We start from the raw sequence: 21,402 nt of genomic DNA on the forward strand, positions 1-21,402 counted from the left end.
GAATTTCCTGTAACTCGTAATTAATTAATCGTGTTCTGCTCCTCGTGTGTGGCCTTGTAGTTGTACCCCCGTCGGTGTTTTGTTAACTTAAGCGTGTTTTGCTTGGCTCTTGGTTTTTTCCCTTCTACCCCGAACATAATACTCTGTCTAACGTTCTAAATCCCCCCCCTCCCCCCAAAAAAAACAAAAAAACAAAAACATTTATTTTCTTTTCTCCACGTGTACTGTTGTCTCATCCTGTATTTTCTGTCCAGGTGTGCTGTTTGCCCCGCCCCCATTATCTCCTTGCCATCCACCGTTTGCCCTGTTCACGTGACTCGTGGTGGTCCCTCTCGGCTCTCCCCCCGTTGGTATTTTTGTGCATATAAGATTGTTCACGTTTCTGTTTAAATATTATTTAAATATGTTTAACCTTTCCCCTTCTGTGTTTTATTCAGTGGTATATTACAACACGCTGTTTTTCTTCCTATTTAAAAGGCTTTTCTCAATTTCCTCTCCAACTCATTCCACTTCAAAAAAAAGAAATTCAATATCTTATACGTCTCCCTCACTACATGGTCTAAATTCACATTCATTCCATCCCTCCTCCATCGTTCTGAATCGGATTGCTAACTTGAAAATCACAACAAACCCAATTTGTTATCAATGTTCGTCTTTCATTAATCATCCACTTTCTAAACTCCCCTCTTGCCCCTCCCATCCAAATCCCCCCCCTTGCCCCTCCACTCCTGAACTCCCCCCTTGCCCTTCCCCTCCTAAACTCCCCCCTTGCCCCTCCCCTCCTAATCCCTCCTCTTGCCCCTCCACTCCTGATCTCCCCTCTTGCCCTTCCCCTCCTAAACTCCCTCCTTGCCCCTCCCCTCCAAATCCCCCCCCCTTGCCCCTTCCCTCCAAAACTCCCCCCTTGCCCCTCCCCTCCTAAACTCCCCCCTCACTCCTCCCCTTCAAAACTCCCCCCCAATCCCTCCCTTTCAATTCTCCCCCTATACCATTCCTCTCCAATTCTCCCTCCTCCCCCCTCCTCCTCCAAGCTGCCTCCTCCCCACTTCGTCTCCCTTCTATCTCATACCTCCACCCCCCCAAACCTTCTACTTTCCTCAGCCCCCCCTCAAACAACCCCTCACTGTGCCTCATCCCTTCACCATCAAACCTTTCATCCTCCTCATCCTTCCCTTTCTTGGAACTCTTCTGCAACATCTGACACACTATCAACTGCTCTCCCTACCTCCCCCTCTCATCCTTCATCTTACCCTACTCCTCCCCTCCCCTGTCCTGTACCCGATGCTCCCCCTCTCTCTTCATTAACGGTATGGACCTCAAACATCCGGGGCCTTCGCTCAAACCTGACTGATCTCTCCATACAGGTTGCTTCTGACAATCCAGACTTGATCTGCTTAACAGAGACTTTCCTCCTTCAAGATGTCTCTGATTCCTTAATATCTCTTCCTGGTTACTCCCTCCTCCGGTATGATAGACCTGAGCCTCGGCCTGGTGGTGGGGTGGCTATCTTTGTCAAAAACTCTCTTCCTCACTCTCCTTGCACTGCCCTCTTTCCTCCTCACCCGCAGGAGTACCTCTGGTTACGGCTTCCTCTCCGCTCCCACCTTTTGTTCATATGTGTTCTGTACCGTCCCCCAAACAGTGATGACTCCATCTACATTTCACTGTCTGACAACATGGACCAACTTCTATCCACTCATCCCAACTCTCTCTTCCTCATATGTGGTGACTTCAACTGTCATCATGCCACCTGGTTGGGTGTGGGTTCCTCTCTCACCAGTCATGGCACCTCAGCAAAGGACTTCTGTGACTCACTGGGATTGACACAATCTGTCAATTTCCCGACCCGGATCTCAGCCAATGGAGTATCTTCTCTTCTAGACTTGGTTATGACAAACTTCCCTGCTAATGTCTGCTGCTCTTCTTCTGCTCCAATCGGTTCTTCTGATCATGTGCTTGTCAAAGTGGACATCTCTCTGGCCATTCTCAGAGAGCCTCCTCAACGTCGACGAGTCTGGCATTTCACTCAGGCTGACTGGGACGGTCTTCAAGCAGCCATCAATCGTCTGGATTGGTCTCCCATCTCCACTGCCTCTGACATCAATTCTTCCTGGGAATTCTTCCAAAGCAAACTGATCTCTCTCATGCACAGATTTATCCCATCTCGCCTTCAGTTGTCTTACCCTTCCTCCCGTCCATGGTACACTGAATCTTGTGGTGAAGCAGTTGCCCTGAAACAACTTGCCTTTGCCTCTTGGAAGGCTAATCCAACTGAAGGCAATCTCAGTTCCTTCCACCAAGCTCGGAACAAGTGTGTGTCTACCCTCAGGAGTGCCAGGAAGCACTATCTCTCCTCACTCAAGAATGAACTCTCAAACCTGTCTCCTTCCTCCAAATCCTGGTGGCGTCTGGTCAAATCCGTTTCTGGTGTTTGTTCCCCCTCCATCCCCTCCCTTACCTCAAATGGCCACACAGTTGACATCGCACGTGACAAAGCCGAATGCCTCAACTCTGTGTTTGCCTCAAAATCCTTAGTCCCAAACCCATCTCTCTCTGTTCCCACCTTTCCCAGTCGAACCCAACTGCTCCTGGACTCTGTGTCCTTCTCTCCTGACAAGGTGGAGGAGTTTTTGTCAAACCTCGACTCTGATTCTGCAACTGGACCAGACGGCATCAGCCCACGGGTCCTAAAATCCTGCTCTGCCGCTCTATCTCACCCTCTCTCTGTTCTTTTCACCCTATCTTTTGCTCAAGGTCATCTGCCAGCATCCTGGAAATCAGCTAACATTACCGCTTTACACAAAAAAGGTGCAAAAACAGATCCTTGCAACTACAGACCAATCAGCCTGCTCCCAATTATCAGCAAAGTCATAGAATCCATCATTGCTTTGGATATGAAATCTTTCCTCTTCTCCAATGGCTTGATCTCTGATCATCAATTTGGTTTCAGACCAGGTCACTCTACTCTGGACATGCTGCTTCTGCTGTCTCAACAATGGATGGAGGTCCTCAATGCCAAACAGGAAATCAGAGCTGTCTCCCTTGACATATCACGGGCCTTTGATACGGTCTGGCACCCAGCTCTGCTCACCAAACTCTCCTCCTATGGTATCCATGGAAATCTCCATGCATGGCTTGCGGACTTCCTCTCTGGTCGTAGTCAACGTGTGGCCCTGAATGGATTTCTCTCATCTCCCCTTCCTGTTCAGGCTGGAGTTCCCCAAGGAAGTGTGCTGGGCCCTGTGCTTTTTCTGGTCTTTATCAATGATCTCTCCGACTCTCTGGAAAATCCTCTCTATCTCTTTGCTGATGACTCCACTCTCTGCCGCTCCATTCCTCTTCCCTCAGATCGGCAGTCTGCAGCCTCCTCACTCTCTGAAGACCTGGACAAAATCACAGACTGGTCAAACAAGTGGAACATGTCTTTCAATCCTGACAAATCTCACTCTCTTACTATGTCTCTCCGAAAAGATCGACTGGACAACCCTCCCATCTACTTTCTCAACAATCCTCTCCAAGAAGTTCTGTCGCTAAAGCTTTTGGGTCTCACTATCTGCCATGATCTTTCTTGGGAAATCCACATTTCCAAGCTGGCCTCCAAAGCCAGTCGCCGACTGGGCATCCTCCGTCGTGCGAAGTCCTTCCTCGGCACACCTGAGCTCCTCACCACATACAAGGCTTTCATCCGCAGCTCAATGGAATACTGTTCTCCCCTATGGGCTGGTGCTCCTGCCTCACACCTGGCTCGGCTTCACGCTGTTGAATCCAAAGCTTTCAAAATCATTGGAATCTCCCGCGATGAAGCTATCTCTGAGGGCCTTTCACTCACTCACCGCAGGCAGGTAGGTGGTCTTTCTGTCTTCTACCGACTCCTCTCCGGCCTTGCTCCCCCAGCTCTCTCTGTGCTCTGTCCCCCAAATATTCCTACAGGTCGCACAAGATCTGCCAGCAACCCTCTGATGGTTAAACTGCCGAAATCGCGGCTCTCTGCTCACCTTCACTCTTTCATTCCTCTTTTCTCCCACCTCTGGAACAAACTCCCACACTCCCTTCAATCCCTCTCCTCCCTCCAGGTCTTTAAAACAGCTGTTCACCACCATCTCTTATCTTCCCCCATCCAAAACCTTGATCTTTTCTACCCCCACTAATTCACCCCAGATCCGCCTTGTTTGAAATTCCAACTTCTTTCCTGGAAATCCTGGCAGTGTCCATATGTTTATACCTCTCCCACCCCCCCCCCCCTTCACATGCCTCCCCCCCAAAGCCCTCTCCCTCCCACAGATCTCTCGATGTCTCCATGTCTCTCGGTCCCTGCTCTCAAATGTTGTTTTTGTGTCTTTCCCCCTCTCTCCCCATCTTGTCTACCGCTCCCGATGTTATTTGTTTTATGTGTCTGTTTGTCTTTCTGTGTGATTAATGTTCGCTCTTTCACGAGCCTCGATCTTGTATACAAAAAAAAAAATAAAAAAAAAATAAAAAAATAATAAAGTGAAAACAATCTTTGTAAATACCATATCCATATTATCTTTAATTATTCTGACATGATGGTTGGAGGTTGCACACTTGCCTTTGAGCTGTATCGTCTGCGCTTCTTTCTTCTGTTGATTACAAAACAAACCCAGGAAGAGCAACCAGAGATTGCAGACCCTCGTCAGGACGTGTTTGTGTGGTTTATTTTGTGGTGTTAATTAGCTGCTGTGTTTGTGTGGTTTATTGAAGACGTAGATTTATGTTCAATCGAAAATGGCTGCCAAAACACGTGACTGATGACATCATCAATTTCATTCTCCCATACCATTTTTGTGTAGATCATGCTCAATAAATTTCAAACTGATCGGATAAAGTGTTCTACTTGTCTATTTATGACGTCACAATGAAGGCATCTATGACTTCATCATGAATATATGTTGTTCCCCGTGGGGAGTACTTGACAATGAGACGACTTTCAATTTTTCTCATGGAGCGGTTTCTGAGAAAATTGAGGATTTTAGAAATTTGGAAAAAAGCAGTTGACCTTTGACCTCAAAAGGAAATGGGATTCTGTCGGACCTCTGACGTTTCGTGAAGATCGGTTTAAAATTGTGACCTGTAGGCAAGTATAAGTGAGCAGACAGACACACACAAACGCACAAACTGGAGTGATGAACATACTTGTCAATTTTTTTTTTTTCCCCCCAAGTAACAAACTCACTCAAATGCGATACCCTGTCCTCTGGCGAGGGTAACTAGAAGGCATCCCAAAATGTGAAGCCCATCCGCATCCGCTTTGTACTCGATCTAAACTTGTGGAAAATAGCCCAAAAAAGTAAGTTTATTGACCAGAAACACCCCCTCTTCTGGGGTGTAGAGCCCCAGACTCGAACGGGACTTTACAGTGGCCGCACAGGCCTTGATGGATATTTTTTTTCAGTCCTGTCCTTTCTTCAGGTCTTTCTCCTGTGGTTTACCTGTGGGCCTGTGCAGATTTATTCTGTTAAGGTTCTTCCATCTGTACGAAAACCGGAGCATGTTTTTCGCAATACGTGACTTTTAAGATTGTGTGTGTGTGTGTGTGTGTGTGCGTGTTTTCATGCCTCCGCATTATGTTCCGCGAGGCATTATGTTTTCAGGTTATCCGTCCGTCCGTCCGTAGGGCTAAACCTCGTTTTTTCTCAGCAACCATATGTCCGATTGAGACGAAACTTTCAGGGTAGGAGTGACACCCATGCAGAATGTTTTTGTCATAATTGTGACGTCATAGGTCATGTGATATGGCAGCCATCTTGGATTAAAAGCAAATAATAATTAAAAAAATTCTCGGAAACTGCTGAATGGAAAAATGTGAAACTTGCCACAATGTCAAGTACTTCCAATGGGGAACAAAAGCATGATAATGATGACATCATAGGTGAAGTGCTATACCAGCCAAAAATGTTTTAATCGAATTCCTTATCATAAAAATCTGAAATTGCATGCACATGATCTATGACCCATTTGTATTGAAATATTACATTTATGACATCATAGGTCACATGGTTTGGCAGCCATATTGGATTGAAGGAAAATATTAAATAATTATATTTCTGAAACCGCTCACCCTATCGATGCAAAATTTTCCAAATATCATCTAACAGCACTGTTGCATATAGTTTGAAAATGATGGTCATAGGTCACCTGGTTTGGCAGCCATCTTGGATAGAAAAACGAACCTTATCCGATTAACACGAAACTTCACAAACTTGAGCCCCTACCCATACATATGCAGAGTGATAGCATCTACCCATTGTGGGACTGTGCGGAGGCATATTGGTGACACAGTCGCATTGTTCTAGTTTTGTATGACTAGTTCTTGATCACCGGGCATTTTTAACCTGCCGTTGCTAGCGCGAAGTCTGATTCAAATCGTCTTTTAAACACAATTTCCAATATTGAGACTATAAAGAGTGGCAATTTCAAAAACGTTAACCATAATTGTTCTGTTCCTGAATGCAACTCGGACTCATGGAAATATAGGCCATACGAGACATATCCATGGATAAGAGTTATCAGGTTTGTACCATTTCCTGTTGGTACAAGTTGGTGTCTGCCATGGATATTAAACACACACACACACAATGACGGACTTTAGCAATAAATGCAAAAATCTAGCTCAATTTCTCTAGTGGCCGAGGAACCAAACAAACATTATATTGTAATAGCCGAGGCGGCCCGTTCCGGTTACCCAGTTTGAGGTTCGCAGGTCGTGGTAAAATGACTGCAATCACCAGCTAAGTCCACAGCCCCGAGTGAGTTCCCGAACCTGTTTGTCACGTTACAATACTCGTTGGGACCGTGGATTTAACTGGCCGATGCACCGATAATCGCTTGCGACCTTTCAAATCCGGCCGAGCAACCATGGATTGCACTTGTGGCCTGAGCCGGTTTGAACCGATTGGTCTAACGCCACTGTAAGCACCTGAAATCGCCAAATGAGACCACTACAACGAGCGGAATCCAACCCTGAGATCAGGTATATTTATTTAACAAGTAAATGGCACTGAAGGATTACATGGAGCAATACCAACCAGTATTTAATAAATAAACAAATATAAATGAATCAGTAAATAAACCCAGTAACCCTTACCCAATCATACTGCCCTCGCATAAATCGAGCGATGCAGATTTCTTAACGGTTGTTATCTGAGGGTTGGATCATTCCCCCGACCAGAATACAGTACAGGGAATACAAAAACAATGCTGAGAGGTCGCTTTCAAACTCGGAGGCAAGCTGTGCAGGATTCCTAGAGCAGAGTTTGACCTATCGGCAGCTCTCTTGTATATTCCGGTGTAAAAACTCCTCAAGCTCCATAATTGTTGCTCCATCAAATCCCGCTTTGCTCTGGGCATTTAATGTTCACAGCTCACTCAGCTCTGCACACCCAAATATGCTAAATTCCCAAAACACAGCTTGCCTCTTCCACTACAAATCCAACCCACCATTGGGAACCCACAATCTCTCATTGAGCTCCAACTTACCTCCAACATTCCCTACTCTTCCACAGCTCCCATTAATTCATCACATCATGTCCTCTTGATATTGCTTGTCTCCCTACCTAGCTTCAGGAAATCACCCAAATTCCTCCTTCCAATTATCCAGTTTTCCTTCCTTGGAGTTTCCTTCTGTATCCATCTTGTCCACCCCATGTGTCCTCTTTGTCCAACTTGTCCACCCCATGCATGTGTGTTTTGCATCCTGTTTTTGTTTGTTACGTCCTGATCCGTTCAATGTACTAGCTCTTCCATGAGCCTCGACTATCTTTTCCCCCCTCTTGTCTCCCGCTCCCTTTATTATATGCTTTATGTGTGTTTCTGTTTGTTTTCATGTGTTTTATTTGTTAGCTCTTACACGAGCCTCGACTTTGTATACAAAAAAAAACAAAAACAAAAAACATTTGAAATCATTTTTCAGAGTTTGCCGAATCATTTCACCAAACACGTCGAATTATTTTTTGGAACCTCCTCATTCTGTGCAGGAGGTGTTGGCTGCAAAGTATCCTCAAGTTTCGCACTCGATGCAGGACCTTGAATCGGAACTCAAAGAGCTGCAGCAGGAGTGCTTGCAAACACAGGTGGGAAACACCCTGGAATGGCTCTTTTTGTCACAGAAGTTTTTTTTTCTTTTTCTTTTTGAAAAGTAATGGTTTATGTTTGGTGTCGGTTACTTCGTCCTTAATTGCATCATCTTGTGAGTATCTCACACCACCTCTGCCATTCCCACGCTGCTCAACAACCACCTCATCCATGCCCATTTCACTCCATCACCATTATGGTATAATTTCATTTTTACCAAATGAACAAATGCTTCAGTTTTCTTTTTAAAACGCTTTGTTGGTCAAATAATTACCTCCACAACCAAAAGTGAACGGCGAGGTTTTGTTTTCACCCCTGTCTGTCTGTCTGCGAATAGGATATCTCAAAAAGTTATGCACGGATTCGGCCGATACTTGGTGGATAGTTTGGACGTTTGGATCCAGATCCAGATATAAGAAATTCTAAAGTGATTCTTCACCATTGAGAGACCAGGACAAAAACGATACATAGCACTGTGGCGGACACGAAAGCACTGACGTGGTGACATCACCCCGCACACCAAGTGGGGATGGGCCACGCCAGGGAGAGAGGCGTGGCCTCACGATATACACGGGGCGCGCAGCCCTGAGCAGCTTAGTGCTGCAGTTTGAGTACTTTCAATAAAGACTCTTTTATGAACCGCGTTGTCCGCTTGCTCCTTTCGTAAGCATTAGCGCGTGCAGCATCGCGCTTTATATGGTGACCCCGACGTGATGACCGCCGTCTTCGGGACGTCCTCCGGCCTGACGGGGACCTGATGGTAGCCGCGTATGAGGTCCACCTTCGAGAAGAAGGACATGCCCGCCAAACGGGCGGAAAAGTCCTGAATGTGGGGGACGGGGTAGCGGTCGGGAGTGGTGGCGTCATTGAGACGGCGATAGTCCCCGCACGGTCGCCATCCCCCGCCGGGCTTCGGCACGATGTGCAGCGGCGACGCCCAAGCGCTCTCTGAGCGCCGAACGATGCCGAGTCGCTCCAGGGTAGCGAACACCGCTTTTGCCACCGCCAGCTTCGTCGGCTCGAGGCGGCGTGCCCGGGCATAGACCGGTGGCCCGACGGTGGGGATGTGATGGGCCACCCCGTGCTTGACGGCCCCCGCCGAGAAGGTGGGCCGCGTGAGGGCCGGGGAGCCGGCGAGGAGGCGGGTGAATGCGTCCGCTGCCGGAAGCGTACAGATCAACGTGGCCGGAACCGAACCGTTCGGCAAGCCGCTTGGCAAGCCGCTCGTTGAGCTGCTCGACGAGCTGGGCAACGCACAAGCGAGCGAGCTGAACGTCTCGGCCTGGACAAGACGTCTGCGCTTTACGTCGACCAGGAGCCCATTAGTGCACAGGAAGTCCGTGCCAAGCAGTGCCATGGGCACGTCGGCGGTGACGAACGTCCATCGGAAAACCTGCCCTCCGAACCGCAGAGAGAGGCAGCGTTTTCCGTACGTACGGATGGGCGTCCCGTTCGCGGCAAGCAGCGCCGGGCCCCCGCCCGCGGCGTGCTTGTCTGACGTACCGGCGGGAACGACACTCACCTGCGCTCCCGTGTCGCACAGGTAACGGCGCCCGGATAAGGTGTCCGTTATGAACAGCAGGCTGCTCGAACGGCCGGCGCTCATCGCCACTATTGAGTGCCGGCCCGGGCGTTTCCCGACCTGTTGAAGGAGCATGGCGGATGACATTGCCGAGCCTCGTGGCCAGACCCCCGCGTCGGGGCTGCCCCCTTGCGGGCGGACCCCCGGCACCGCCCAGCCCCGCCGCCACGCCGCCCCCCGGTCCTGCAGCCGGAGGCATCCCAGATGGCATCCCTGCATCCCAGACACCGCCAGTCGCCAGGGGGCGCTTCGGCCGGGTCATCCGTTTGCCCCGCAAACTGACCCTTCAGGTGCGCGGGGATTCTGGGGGGGGGGGCGCGTGTGGCGGACACGAAAGCACTGACGTGGTGACATCACCCCGCACACCAAGTGGGGATGGGCCACGCCAGGGAGAGAGGCGTGGCCTCACGATATACACGGGGCGCGCAGCCCTGAGCAGCTTAGTGCTGCAGTTTGAGTACTTTCAATAAAGACTCTTTTATGAACCGCGTTGTCCGCTTGCTCCTTGCGTAAGCATTAGCGCGCGCAGCATCGCACTTTAGCACGATATTTCAAAAAGTTTTGGACGGGTTATGACAAAACTTGGTGGATGCTTGAGTAGTTGACAAGAACAAGCCGATTAGATTGTGGTTAAGGTCAGGATGCACATCCGGCCTATCATTGGGATACCAAACGTAGGCGGAAGTGTGCACTCCACCGAGTGCCTTTCCAGTTATTCTTTGATAAGTGACCCTTGGGCTGGCAGGATGGCCTAGAGGTGCGTGCACACGTCCCTAAGCTGTCGAGTTTTGGTTTGAATCCTGACCCAGCTATAAACTGTCACCCCGGTGTTGCACAGTCAGCGTGATTCGTCAATGTGTGTGCCATCCCTTGGATGGACCTTAAACTGGGCATCCTGGCTGGCAGCATTAGTCAGTGGACCTTAAAGATTCCACGGTGTTCTTCGTGAAGAGTAGGCGAGCTATCGCCGCCACCATGGCTAAATTCCAAATTCCTGTCCTAACTAGTCGAATGTCAGGCCTGGCTAGGCCGGTTCTTGAAAGACTTGAGCCAAGCTTCCTCCGGCCGACCCCACAAGGTGGATTAGTGGTCGTTAAAGAGCAACAAATTCTGAACCAAAGTGGCAGAACTTTGGACTGAGGTTAACATGGTCCCAAGATATAGTCTTGGGCAAATAGGTCTTAATACAGGGAATAAATTCATTGGCCATAATCCATTGGAGGTTTTTGTGGGTTTGTCACATTTTCTCTGAAACATTGAACTAAATTCAAACAATAATCCTCCCAGCACTCAGACAGAGATACTATGGACAGGCTGGATGGGAAGAGAAGGAAGTTGTACAAATTTGTGGATGAAGCTGTGGATCTGGTGAAGAGTCGTGTCAACAAAAGGCAAAAGGAGAAGCTTTCCATGCTTGGGAAGCAGATGGAGAAGCTGACGAAGCAGATTGCAGCTCTCCAACAAGCAAAATCTTCTCTGAAAACAGCACTCCAGGAGCTGGCAGACATCTCGTTTCTCAAGGTGTGTTTTATTTATATATATTTTTTGTATACAGGGTCGAGTCTCATGGAAGAGCTAGAACACTGAACGGATGAAGATGCAAAAGTACAAAATGAACAGTAGAGAGAGGTAGGAAACATCAGTGGAGTTGAAGGATAAAATAGAGAGAGACTTGGACAAACAATGGGCGTGGAGAGGAATGGAGTGCAGGAAAGGACACATAGGGTGGAGAGTATGGATACAGGAGGAAACTCGCAGGAGGGAAAAACTGTAAATTTAGAAGGAAGAGTGCATGGGGTAGCGGAGGGGAGTTAACGAGGGGAGAAAATAGTTTTGGATTGGGGATGGTGGTGAACCATCGACCAATCTGAGATTGTGGTGAACAGCTGTCTTGAAGACATGGAGGGGAAGAATGAAATTGAGGAGTATGTGGAAGTTGGTTCCACAGGCAGGATAAGAGGACCAATGAGTAGAGTGAGCAGTGATCTTGGATTTTGGGAATTTCACCAGAAGGTGGTTTATTGTGGGCCATGTGCGCTCTACAGGAACCTGTGCGGGATGGAAAGGTCAGAGCATGCAAGACCAGAAAAGGCGGGAGAAGATAGAGAGACCTCGACCTTTCTGTGATGGGAAAGTGATAGGCCGATAGACTCGGCATGAGAGATTCCAATGATCTTGAAGGCCTTGGTTTCCAAGGCGTCAAGCTGAGCAAGGTGTGAGGCAGGCGAGCCAGCCCAGAGGGGAGAGCAGTACTCCATAAAGCTGAGGAGGATGGCCTTGTATGTGGATAGGAGTTGAGGTGTGCCAAGGAAGGGCTTTGCACGATGGAGAATGCCTAATTTGCAACTGGCTTTGGAGGCGAACTTTGAAATGTGGTTTGCCTAAGAAATATCGTGGCTATTGGTGAGACCCAGGAGTTTGAGTGACTGAACTTATTCAAGAGGATTGTTTTAAGAAAGTAGATTGGGGGATGTGGGTGGGGGGAATGGTGTAGCGGATTCCAGACTACCTTTCTGAGAGAGAGAGAAAGAGAGACATACATACAGACACAAATACACACACATAGTCATAATAGACATATATTGAAAGATGCATTGCAAGCGTTTGACGAGCTTATGGTTTTGTCAAGGTTTGAAGAGAGGGAAGAGGCTGCAGCATGTCTGTCTGAAAGGATGAGGGATGTCATGGCAGTTGGTGGCTTAATCAGAAAATAGATAAAGCAGATTTTCCGGAGTGTTGGAGAGATCATTGAGGAAGATCAGGAATATGACTAGGCCCAGAACACTATCTAGGGGCACTCCAGTCGTGACAGGGAGAGGAGATGAAAGGAGTCCATTGAGTGCCACAGGTTGGCTACGAGGGTCGATGAAGTAAGCAAAGTTTGCTGATTTCCAAGCAGATGGAAGATTACCTAGGGCAAATGATAAGGTGAAAAGGGCAGAGCAGTAGAGTGGGTTGCAAGAGCAGTAGAGTGGGTTTTCGGACACGTGTGCTGATGCCGTCCGGTCCAGTGGCGGACTCAGAGTCGAGGGTTGAAAGAACCTTCTGCACCTTCTCAGGTGCAAAATACAGAGTCCAGGAGCATGTGGGCATGACTGGGCCAAGGATGGGTACCAAGGGAGAGGGGTTGGGGACACAACATTTGGAAGCAAACACATAATTGAGGCATTCATCGTTCTCACAAGCAGAGTTGGCAGTGGTGCCATTTGGAGAGGGAAGGGATGGAAGCAGAGTATGGACCAGAGACAGACTTACCAGGGTGTCACCGGGTTTTAGAGGAGGGAGACAAGTTTGTAAGTTCATTTTTGAGGTTGGATCGATGATGTTCTCTGCCTCGCCTGAGAGTTGACACAAACTTGTGGCAGGATTTTTTGGAATGCAATGAGATTGCCTTCTCCAGGAAGAGAAGGCAAGTTGTTTCAGAGCATCTGTCTCACCACAGGACGATGGGTGGGAAGAAGGGAAGGTTAATCGAAGCTGAGATGGGATTAATTTGTGAATAGGAGAGCAGGTTTCTGTGGAATAATTCCCAGGCTCCGTTAACATCAGGGGCAGTAGATATGGGAGACCGACGAGTCCTGAAGAGAGATTGCTGCTTGCCGTCCCTGCCAATCTGCTCGAGTGAAAATGACAGACTCTCCCTCTGAGAATTGCCAGTGATGTTTCCTCTCACAAGCAAATGATTATATGAACCAATTGGGGCAGAGGAAGAGCAGGAGACATTTGCAGGGAAGTTGGTCATCACCAAGTCCAGAAGGGAGAATTTGCAATTGGGAGAAATCTGGTTTGCATAGTTTACAGATCGAGTCGGCCCCATGGAGTCACAGAAGTGCTTTGCTGAAGTGGACAGCAGAACACACAGCCAAACAAGAGATGGGAGTGGAGGAGCCAGATGGACGCCTGGAGGTTGGAAGGTGTAAGATCAGTACAAGGGCAGTGAGAAATGGAGTTGTCAATCTGAAGTGCAACTCTGCCACCAGGGCACGGTTCAGGCCTATCAAATTGGAGGAGACATTAGCCAGGACGTCGTGGGAGAGAAGAGAGGTCTGGAGCGTTGCACACAGTTGGGGCGAGGGGGAGGAGCCATTGGATGAAGCTGTGGATCTGCTGAAGATGCTTTCCATCTGTACGGCTGGGCCAATCTCTAATCCTAACGATAATCGGGAAGTGCAGGTTTTTTATCCTCGCAAACAAACGCGAATGTCACAAATAATAACTTCGTTTCCCAGCTCCTCGTGTTTCTTCACCGAGTCACGTTTCCAGGGGGAGCGGGTATTTAACTTGTGTTACAAAATGTATGTTCGATAAAGTTCGGGAGGAATCTGTCGGTATTTAATCTTTAACTCGCTGAACTTGTGGGCGTGTTACACGTGGAAGTTTACGATGTTGCCTTGTACAGTACATTATTGGTACAGTGTACTTTACAATGCCAAGACGACGAGTAAAATGACCACGAAGGTACATGAATGGACTATCACGTGGATTAATCAGCCTGAAGTCCGACCCCAGTTACCTCGCACCGTTTGCTCCATCACAATGATAAACTCCTCTTGCACAATTGGTTATGGTTCCCAAACATTTCCCAGTAAATTTTATTCCAGTGAACAATAATTGTATAACTGCTTTTATTTGCTGACTTTTTTTTTTTTTTGTATACAAGATCGAGGCTCGTGTAAGAGCTAACATTAATCACAAAAAGACAAACTGACACATAAAACATAAGATGAATGGAGTGGGAGACAAGATGGGGAGAGAGAGGGAAGCGCACAAGTACAACAGTAGAGAACAGGGACATCGGGAGATCTGTGGGAGGGAGAGGACTTGGGGGGAGGAGGCACGGGAAGGGAGGTGGGGGTGGGAGAGGTATAAAACGCAAGGACACTGCAAGGACTTCCAGGAAAGAAGTTGGAATTTCAAAAAAGTGGATCTGGGGTGAATTAGCGGGGGTAGAAAAGATCAAGGTTTTGGATGGGGGGAGATAAGAGATGGTGGTGAACAGCTGGTTTAAAGACCTGGAGGGAGGAGTGGGATTGAAGGGAGTGAGGGAGTTTGTCCCAAAGGCGGGAGAAAAGAGGAATGAAAGAGTGAAGGGGAGCAGAGAGCCTAGATTTTGGCAGTTTAACCTTTAACCAACCAGGGTTGCTGGCAGATCTTGTGCGACCTGTAGGAATATTTGGGGGACAGAGCCCAGAGAGAGCTGGGGGAGCAAGGCCGGAGAGGAGTCGGTAGAAGACAGAAAGACCACCTACCTGCCTGCGGTGAGTGAGTGAAAGGCCCTCGGAGTTAGCTTCATCGCGGGAGATTCCAATGATTCTGAAAGCTTTGGTTTAGACAGCGTGAAGCCGAGCTAGGTGTGAGGCAGGAGCACCGGCCCAGAGACTTGACTCTGCAAGCACAATTAAATATGTCCTTGACTGTGCAAATTAAACAGTTTGTATTATTTGTATAAATGAAATGACACATTGTGTGGTTCAGAAATTGTGAGGTAACCCATTATGTTTTTTTTTTTGTTTTTTTTGTTTTTTTTTAGAGCTACACGGATCTCGTAAAAAGGTAGGATGGTTATTGTGTCCATCACGTGTGTGACGCATCGTGATGTTTTTTTACTCCTTTCACACTTCCCAACCTAAATATTTTAATTCCTTTTCTTAAATTTTTGTTTCCTCTTCCCCCCATCCACAAATGAAATTAATTAACGTTGTCAGACCTCGTTCCCAAATGATGATTTGATGTCCTCTATTGAGAGTGAGGAAGTTGTTGGACCTTGGAGAATATAAACGCTGATCAAACTGTGCAACCTTTAAATCATGTTTTTGTCCCCCGTCGCTCAGCGGAGCGAAAGGGGGACTATGGCTTTCCCCTCGGTCCGTGCGTGCGTGTGTGCATGCGTGCAGCGTGCGTGCGGGCGTGCGTGCGTGTGTAAGCGAAGGACCGCATTCGAATTTGGTGTGTGGGTGCAACCCACGTCAAAATCCAAGATGGCCGCCGCCATGTACGTCTGAACCTTGTAACCTGTATATCTTGAAAAATAAGCGAGGTACCAACTTCTAATCTGGTATGTGGGTGTATCTAGGTATAAGGAAGAACGCTATTGAAAATTGGGTCGCCACGTCAAAATCCAAGATGGCCGCCGCCATGTACGTCTGAACCTTGTGAGATGAATATCTTGAAAAATAAGCGAAGTTCCAACTTCTAATTTGGTGTGTGGGTGTATCTCGGCATAAGGACGAAAGCTATTGAAAATTGGGTCGCCACGTCAAAATCCAAGATGGCCGCCACCATATATATGTCTGAACCTTGTGAGCGAAATATCTTGAAAAATAACTGAAGTACCAACTTCTAATCTGGTGTGTGGGTGTATCGATGCACAAGCAAGAACGCTGTTTAAAATTGGGTCGCCACGTCAAAATCCAAGATGGCCGCCGCCATGTATGTCTGATGCCATGTATGTCTGAACCTTGTAACCTGCATATCTTGAAAAATAAGCGAAGTACCAACTTCTAATCGGGTGTTTGGGTGTATCTAGGCACAAGGAAGAACGTTATTGAAAATTGGGCCGCCACGTCAAAATCCAAGATGGCCACCGCCATGTATGTCTGAACCTTGTGAGATGAATATCTTGAAAAATAAGCGAAGTACCAACTTCTAATCTGGTGTGTGGGTGTATCTCGGCATAAGGACGAACGCTATTGAAAATTGGGCCGCCACGTCAAAATCCAAGATGGCCGCCGTCATGTATGTCCGAACCTTGTGAGATTAATATCTTGAAAAATAAGCGAAGTACCAACTTCTAATTTGGTGTGTGGGTGTATCTCGTCATAAGGAAGAACCCTATTGAAAATTGGGCCGCCACGTCAAAATCCAAGATGGCCGCCGTCATGTATATCCGAACCTTGTGAGATTAATATCTTGAAAAATAAGCGAAGTACCAACTTCTAATTTGGTGTGTGGGTGTATCTCGCCATAAGGAGGAACGCTATTGAAAATTGGGTCGCCACGTCAAAATCCAAGATGGCCGCCGCCATGTATGTCTGATGCCATGTATGTCTGAACCTTGTAACCTGCATATCTTGAAAAATAAGCGAAGTACCAACTTCTAATCTGGTGTGTGGGTGTATCGAGGCACAAGCAAGAACGCTGTTTAAAATTGGGTCGCCACGTCAAAATCCAAGATGGCCACCGCCATGTATGTCTGAACCTTGTGAGATGAATATCTTGAAAAATAAGCGAAGTACCAACTTCTAATCTGGTGTGTGGGTGTATCTCGGCATAAGGACGAACGCTATTGAAAATTGGGTCGCCACGTCAAAATCCAAGATGGCCACCGCCATGTATGTCCGAACCTTGTGGGCTGAATATCTTGAAAAATAAGCAAAGTACCAACTTCTAATTTGGTGTGTGGGTGTATCTCGCCATAAGGAAGAACGCTATTGAAAATTGGGCCGCCACGTCAAAATCCAAGATGGCCGCCGTCATGTATGTCCGAACCTTGTGAGCTGAATATCTTGAAAAATAAGCAAAGTACCAACTTCTAATTTGGTTTATGGGTGTATCTCGCCATAAGGAAGAACGCTATTGAAAATTGGGTTGCCACGTCAAAATCCAAGATGGCCGCCTCCATGTTTGTCTGACCCTTGTGAGCGAAATATCATATCATAGCATGTTTTCTGCGTGTTCCACTTTGTCAACTCACATCACTTCCCCGACGGGGGACGTAGGCGTAATGCTTGTTCTGTTTCTTGCCCAGGCTGGAATCATTATCACCATTTCAATCCGAGAAGGTGGCACCATCCACAGTGCTGGAAATCTCTCTCGAGGAGAATAATCTGGACTCGTTTATCGAGCTCAACAAGAACATTCTGAAGAAGATCCAGAGTGAGTGATACAAACGGAGAATATTAAAAAGGGAAGTGAAATGGAGACACGGTGGAGTAGTTTCCAGTTCCAGATACCATTGTAGTCAAATGCCAACTTCTCTGCCTTATAAATCTGAGGATACCTGTTCTGGAATTGACTTCCAGAACGATGAAATTGCCTTTGCCAGGCTGAACAGTTTACATTTTGGATCCCACTGATAGGCCAGATCTGGATTTGGACCTGAACCAACATCTAATCAGCTTGTTCTTATCGCCCAACAAACTCATCCACCAAGTTTTGTTACAAGTCGTCCACGACTTTTTGCAACGTCATACTCACTCAGTTCGGGAGGAATCTGTCAGTATTTAATCTTTAACTCGCTGAACTTGTGGGCGTGTTACATGTGGAAGTTTAGCATGTGGAAGTTACATGTGGAAGTTCTATCCCTGGATACAACATGGCATATGATTTTTGGCCCTATCGCTCAATGGTGAAGAATCGCATTAAATTTTTTTAAATTGTCGTGTGCGGATCCATATTCGGATTTTAACCAAAACCGAATCGATTTGTCCTTGTCACACACACACACACACACACACACAACCTGTCTACCAAGTTTCGTCTGAATCTGTCCATAACTTTTTGAGATATCGTGCTTATACTGTATATCGTTTTTAGCCTGATCTCTCAATGGTGAAGAATCGCAAAACATTCTCGGATCTAGATCCGCATCTTCACCAAAATCTAATCAAGTCTTCCTTGTCACAATCCAAAATATCCACCACGTTTTGTCCGAATCTGTACATTACTTAGCGATATCTTGTTCACAGACAACCAGACAAATAAACAAATAAACAACCAGACAACCAAATAAACAACCAGACAACCAAATAAACAACCAGACAACCAAATAAACAACCAGCCAACCAAATAAACAACCAGACAACCAAATAAACAACCAGACAACCAAATAAACAACCAGACAACCAAATAAACAACCAGACAACCAAATAAACAACCAGGCAACCAAATAAACAACCAGGCAACCAAATAAACAACCAGACAACCAAATAAACAACCAGACAACCAAATAAACAACCAGACAACCAAATAAACAACCAGACAACCAAATAAACAACCAGACAACCAAATAAACAACCAGACAACCAAATAAACAACCAGACAACCAAATAAACAACCAGACAACCAAATAAACAACCAGACAACCAAATAAACAACCAGACAACCAAATAAACAACCAGACAACCAAATAAACAACCAGACAACCAAATAAACAACCAGACAACCAAATAAACAACCAGACAACCAAATAAACAACCAGACAACCAAATAAACAACCAGACAACCAAATAAACAACCAGACAACCAAATAAACAACCAGACAACCAAATAAACAACCAGACAACCAAATAAACAACCAGACAACCAAATAAACAACCAGACAACCAAATAAACAACCAGACAACCAAATAAACAACCAGACAACCAAATAAACAACCAGACAACCAAATAAACAACCAGACAACCAAATAAACAACCAGACAACCAAATAAACAACCAGACAACCAAATAAACAACCAGACAACCAAATAAACAACCAGACAACCAAATAAACAACCAGACAACCAAATAAACAACCAGACAACCAAATAAACAACCAGACAACCAAATAAACAACCAGACAACCAAATAAACAACCAGACAACCAAATAAACAACCAGACAACCAAATAAACAACCAGACAACCAAATAAACAACCAGAATAAACAACAATCAGGCTGGAGTTCCCCAAGGCAGTGTTCTGGGCCCTGTGCTTTTTCTGGTCTTCATCAATGATCTCTCCGACTCTCTTGAAAATCCTCTCTATCTCTTTGCTGATGACTCCACTCTCTGCCGCTCCATTCCTCATCCCTCAGATCAGCAGTCTGCAGCCTCCTCACTCTCTGCAGACCTGGACAAAATCACTGACTGGGCAAACAAGTGGAACATGTCTTTCAATCCTGACAAATCTCACACTCTTACGATGTCTCTCCGAAAAGACCGACTGGACAACCCTCCCATCCACTTTCTGAATAATCCTCTCCAAGAAGTTCTGTCACTCAAGCTTTTGGGTCTCACTATCTGCCATGATCTTTCCTGGGAAAACCACATTTCAAATCTGGCCTCCAAAGCCAGTCGCCGACTAGGCATCCTCCGTCGTGCGAAGTCCTTCCTTGGCACACCTGAGCTCCTCACCACATAGAAGGCTTTCATCCACAGCTCAATGGAATACTGCTCTCCCCTCTGGGCTGGTGCTCCTGCCTCACACCTCGCTCGTCTTCACGCTGTTGAAACCAAAGCGTTCAGAATCATTGGAATCTCCCGTGATGAAGCTACCTCCGAGGGCCTTTCACTTACTCACCGCAGGCAGGTTGGTGGTCTTTCTGTCTTCTACCGACTCCTCTCCGGCCTTGCTCCTCCAGCTCTCTCTGGGCTCTGTCCCCCAAATATTCCTGAAGGTCGCACAATATCTGCCTGCAACCCTCTTATGGTTAAACTGCCAAAATCAAGACTCTCTGCTCACCTTCACTCCTTCATTCCTCTTTTCTCCCGCCTCTGGAACAAACTCCCCCACTCCCATCAATCCCACTCCTCCCTCCAGGTCTTTAAAACAGCTGTTCACCACCATCTCTTATCTTCCCCCATCCAAAACCTTGATCTTTTCTACCCCCGCTAATTTCACCCCAAAACCTCTTTTTTGAAATACCAACTTCTTTCCTGGAAGTCCTTGGTGTCCTTGTGTTTATACTTCCCCCCCCCCCTTCCCACGCCACCTCCCCCCAAGCCCTCCCCCTCCCACACATTCCCGATGTCCCTCACAAATGTTGTGTTTATGTGCTTCCCCTTCTCTCCCCATCTTGTCTACCGCTCCCCTTTTTATATACTTTGGTTGTTTGTCTGTTTGATTTGTTTGTGTGATAAATGTTAGCTCTTTCACGAGCCTCGATTATGTATACAAAAAAAAGAAGAAAAAAAAAGACAACCAAATAAACAACCAGACAATCAAATAAACAACCAAATAAACAACCAGACAACCAGACAACCAAATAAACAACCAGACAACCAAATAAACAATCAGACAAACAAACAACCAGACAAACAATCAACCTGACAAACAAGCAACCAGACAAACAAATAGACAAACAGAAAACAAGCAGACAAACAGACAAACAAACAGAAAACAAGCAGACAGACATAGACGAACAGACAGAAACAAATAGACAAACAGACAGCGGTGAAAACATAACCTACATCCACCTTCGGTGGCGGAGGTAAAGAAATAAGACATGAGCTTGGTAGTACGAGAAAACCTGACAGATTTATCTGTCTTAATGATTCGGTGGGTTTTTAATTGAACACCTTACATTCTAAAGGTCATCCAATATTCAGGACTATTTTATGAAAGTGTTTTCAGAAGTATTCCTGGTGGTACATCATAAATTATGCAGGTTCGTTGTACGAAGCGCACTGACTCACTGAATACCCAGTGTTGCATCCTGACTGTTTTCTCTTGGATTGAAGATTCCCAGGAGCCTTAGTGATACCTCTACCTGGTTCCAGCTCGGAAACGTTCTCACCTGTGTTGTGGAAACAATTATGCAGTAAAGACTGTTCGATTGTAGTTAAAGTACAGTGTAGTAATGTAGTTACAGTACAGTGTCGTTCTCGTATACCAAAGTACAACGCAGGGATTTCTGTTCAATGCATCAGTGATGTGGCAGTTAAACCAATAGGTCTGTTTTTGTTCCACACGTTTGTTGTTTTTATACCTTGTGCTAGAAAATGAAAAATATATTCAAGAACAATGAAATTTC

The 21,402-nt window shown here is 46.6% G+C and overlaps 1 protein-coding gene across 3 annotated transcripts in view; it reads left to right on the top strand.

The window, feature by feature from the left end:
- LOC137413400 (E3 ubiquitin/ISG15 ligase TRIM25) overlaps positions 1 to 21,402 on the top strand; it is a 40,003-nt gene that overhangs the window by 4,323 nt on the left and 14,278 nt on the right. For all 3 annotated transcript variants that reach the window (XM_078770051.1, XM_078770052.1, XM_078770053.1), the window contains exons 3-6: positions 7,992 to 8,087; positions 10,958 to 11,191; positions 15,201 to 15,223; positions 17,418 to 17,545. In XM_078770051.1, the coding sequence (XP_078626177.1) occupies positions 7,992 to 8,087; positions 10,958 to 11,191; positions 15,201 to 15,223; positions 17,418 to 17,545 (481 nt within the window). The remainder of the gene's footprint in view (positions 1 to 7,991; positions 8,088 to 10,957; positions 11,192 to 15,200; positions 15,224 to 17,417; positions 17,546 to 21,402) is intronic.

Source organism: Myxine glutinosa, chromosome 1, assembly GCF_964187855.1.
Source record: "Myxine glutinosa chromosome 1, kmMyxGlut1.1, whole genome shotgun sequence".
In the NCBI taxonomy this organism is placed as follows: domain Eukaryota; kingdom Metazoa; phylum Chordata; class Myxini; order Myxiniformes; family Myxinidae; genus Myxine; species Myxine glutinosa.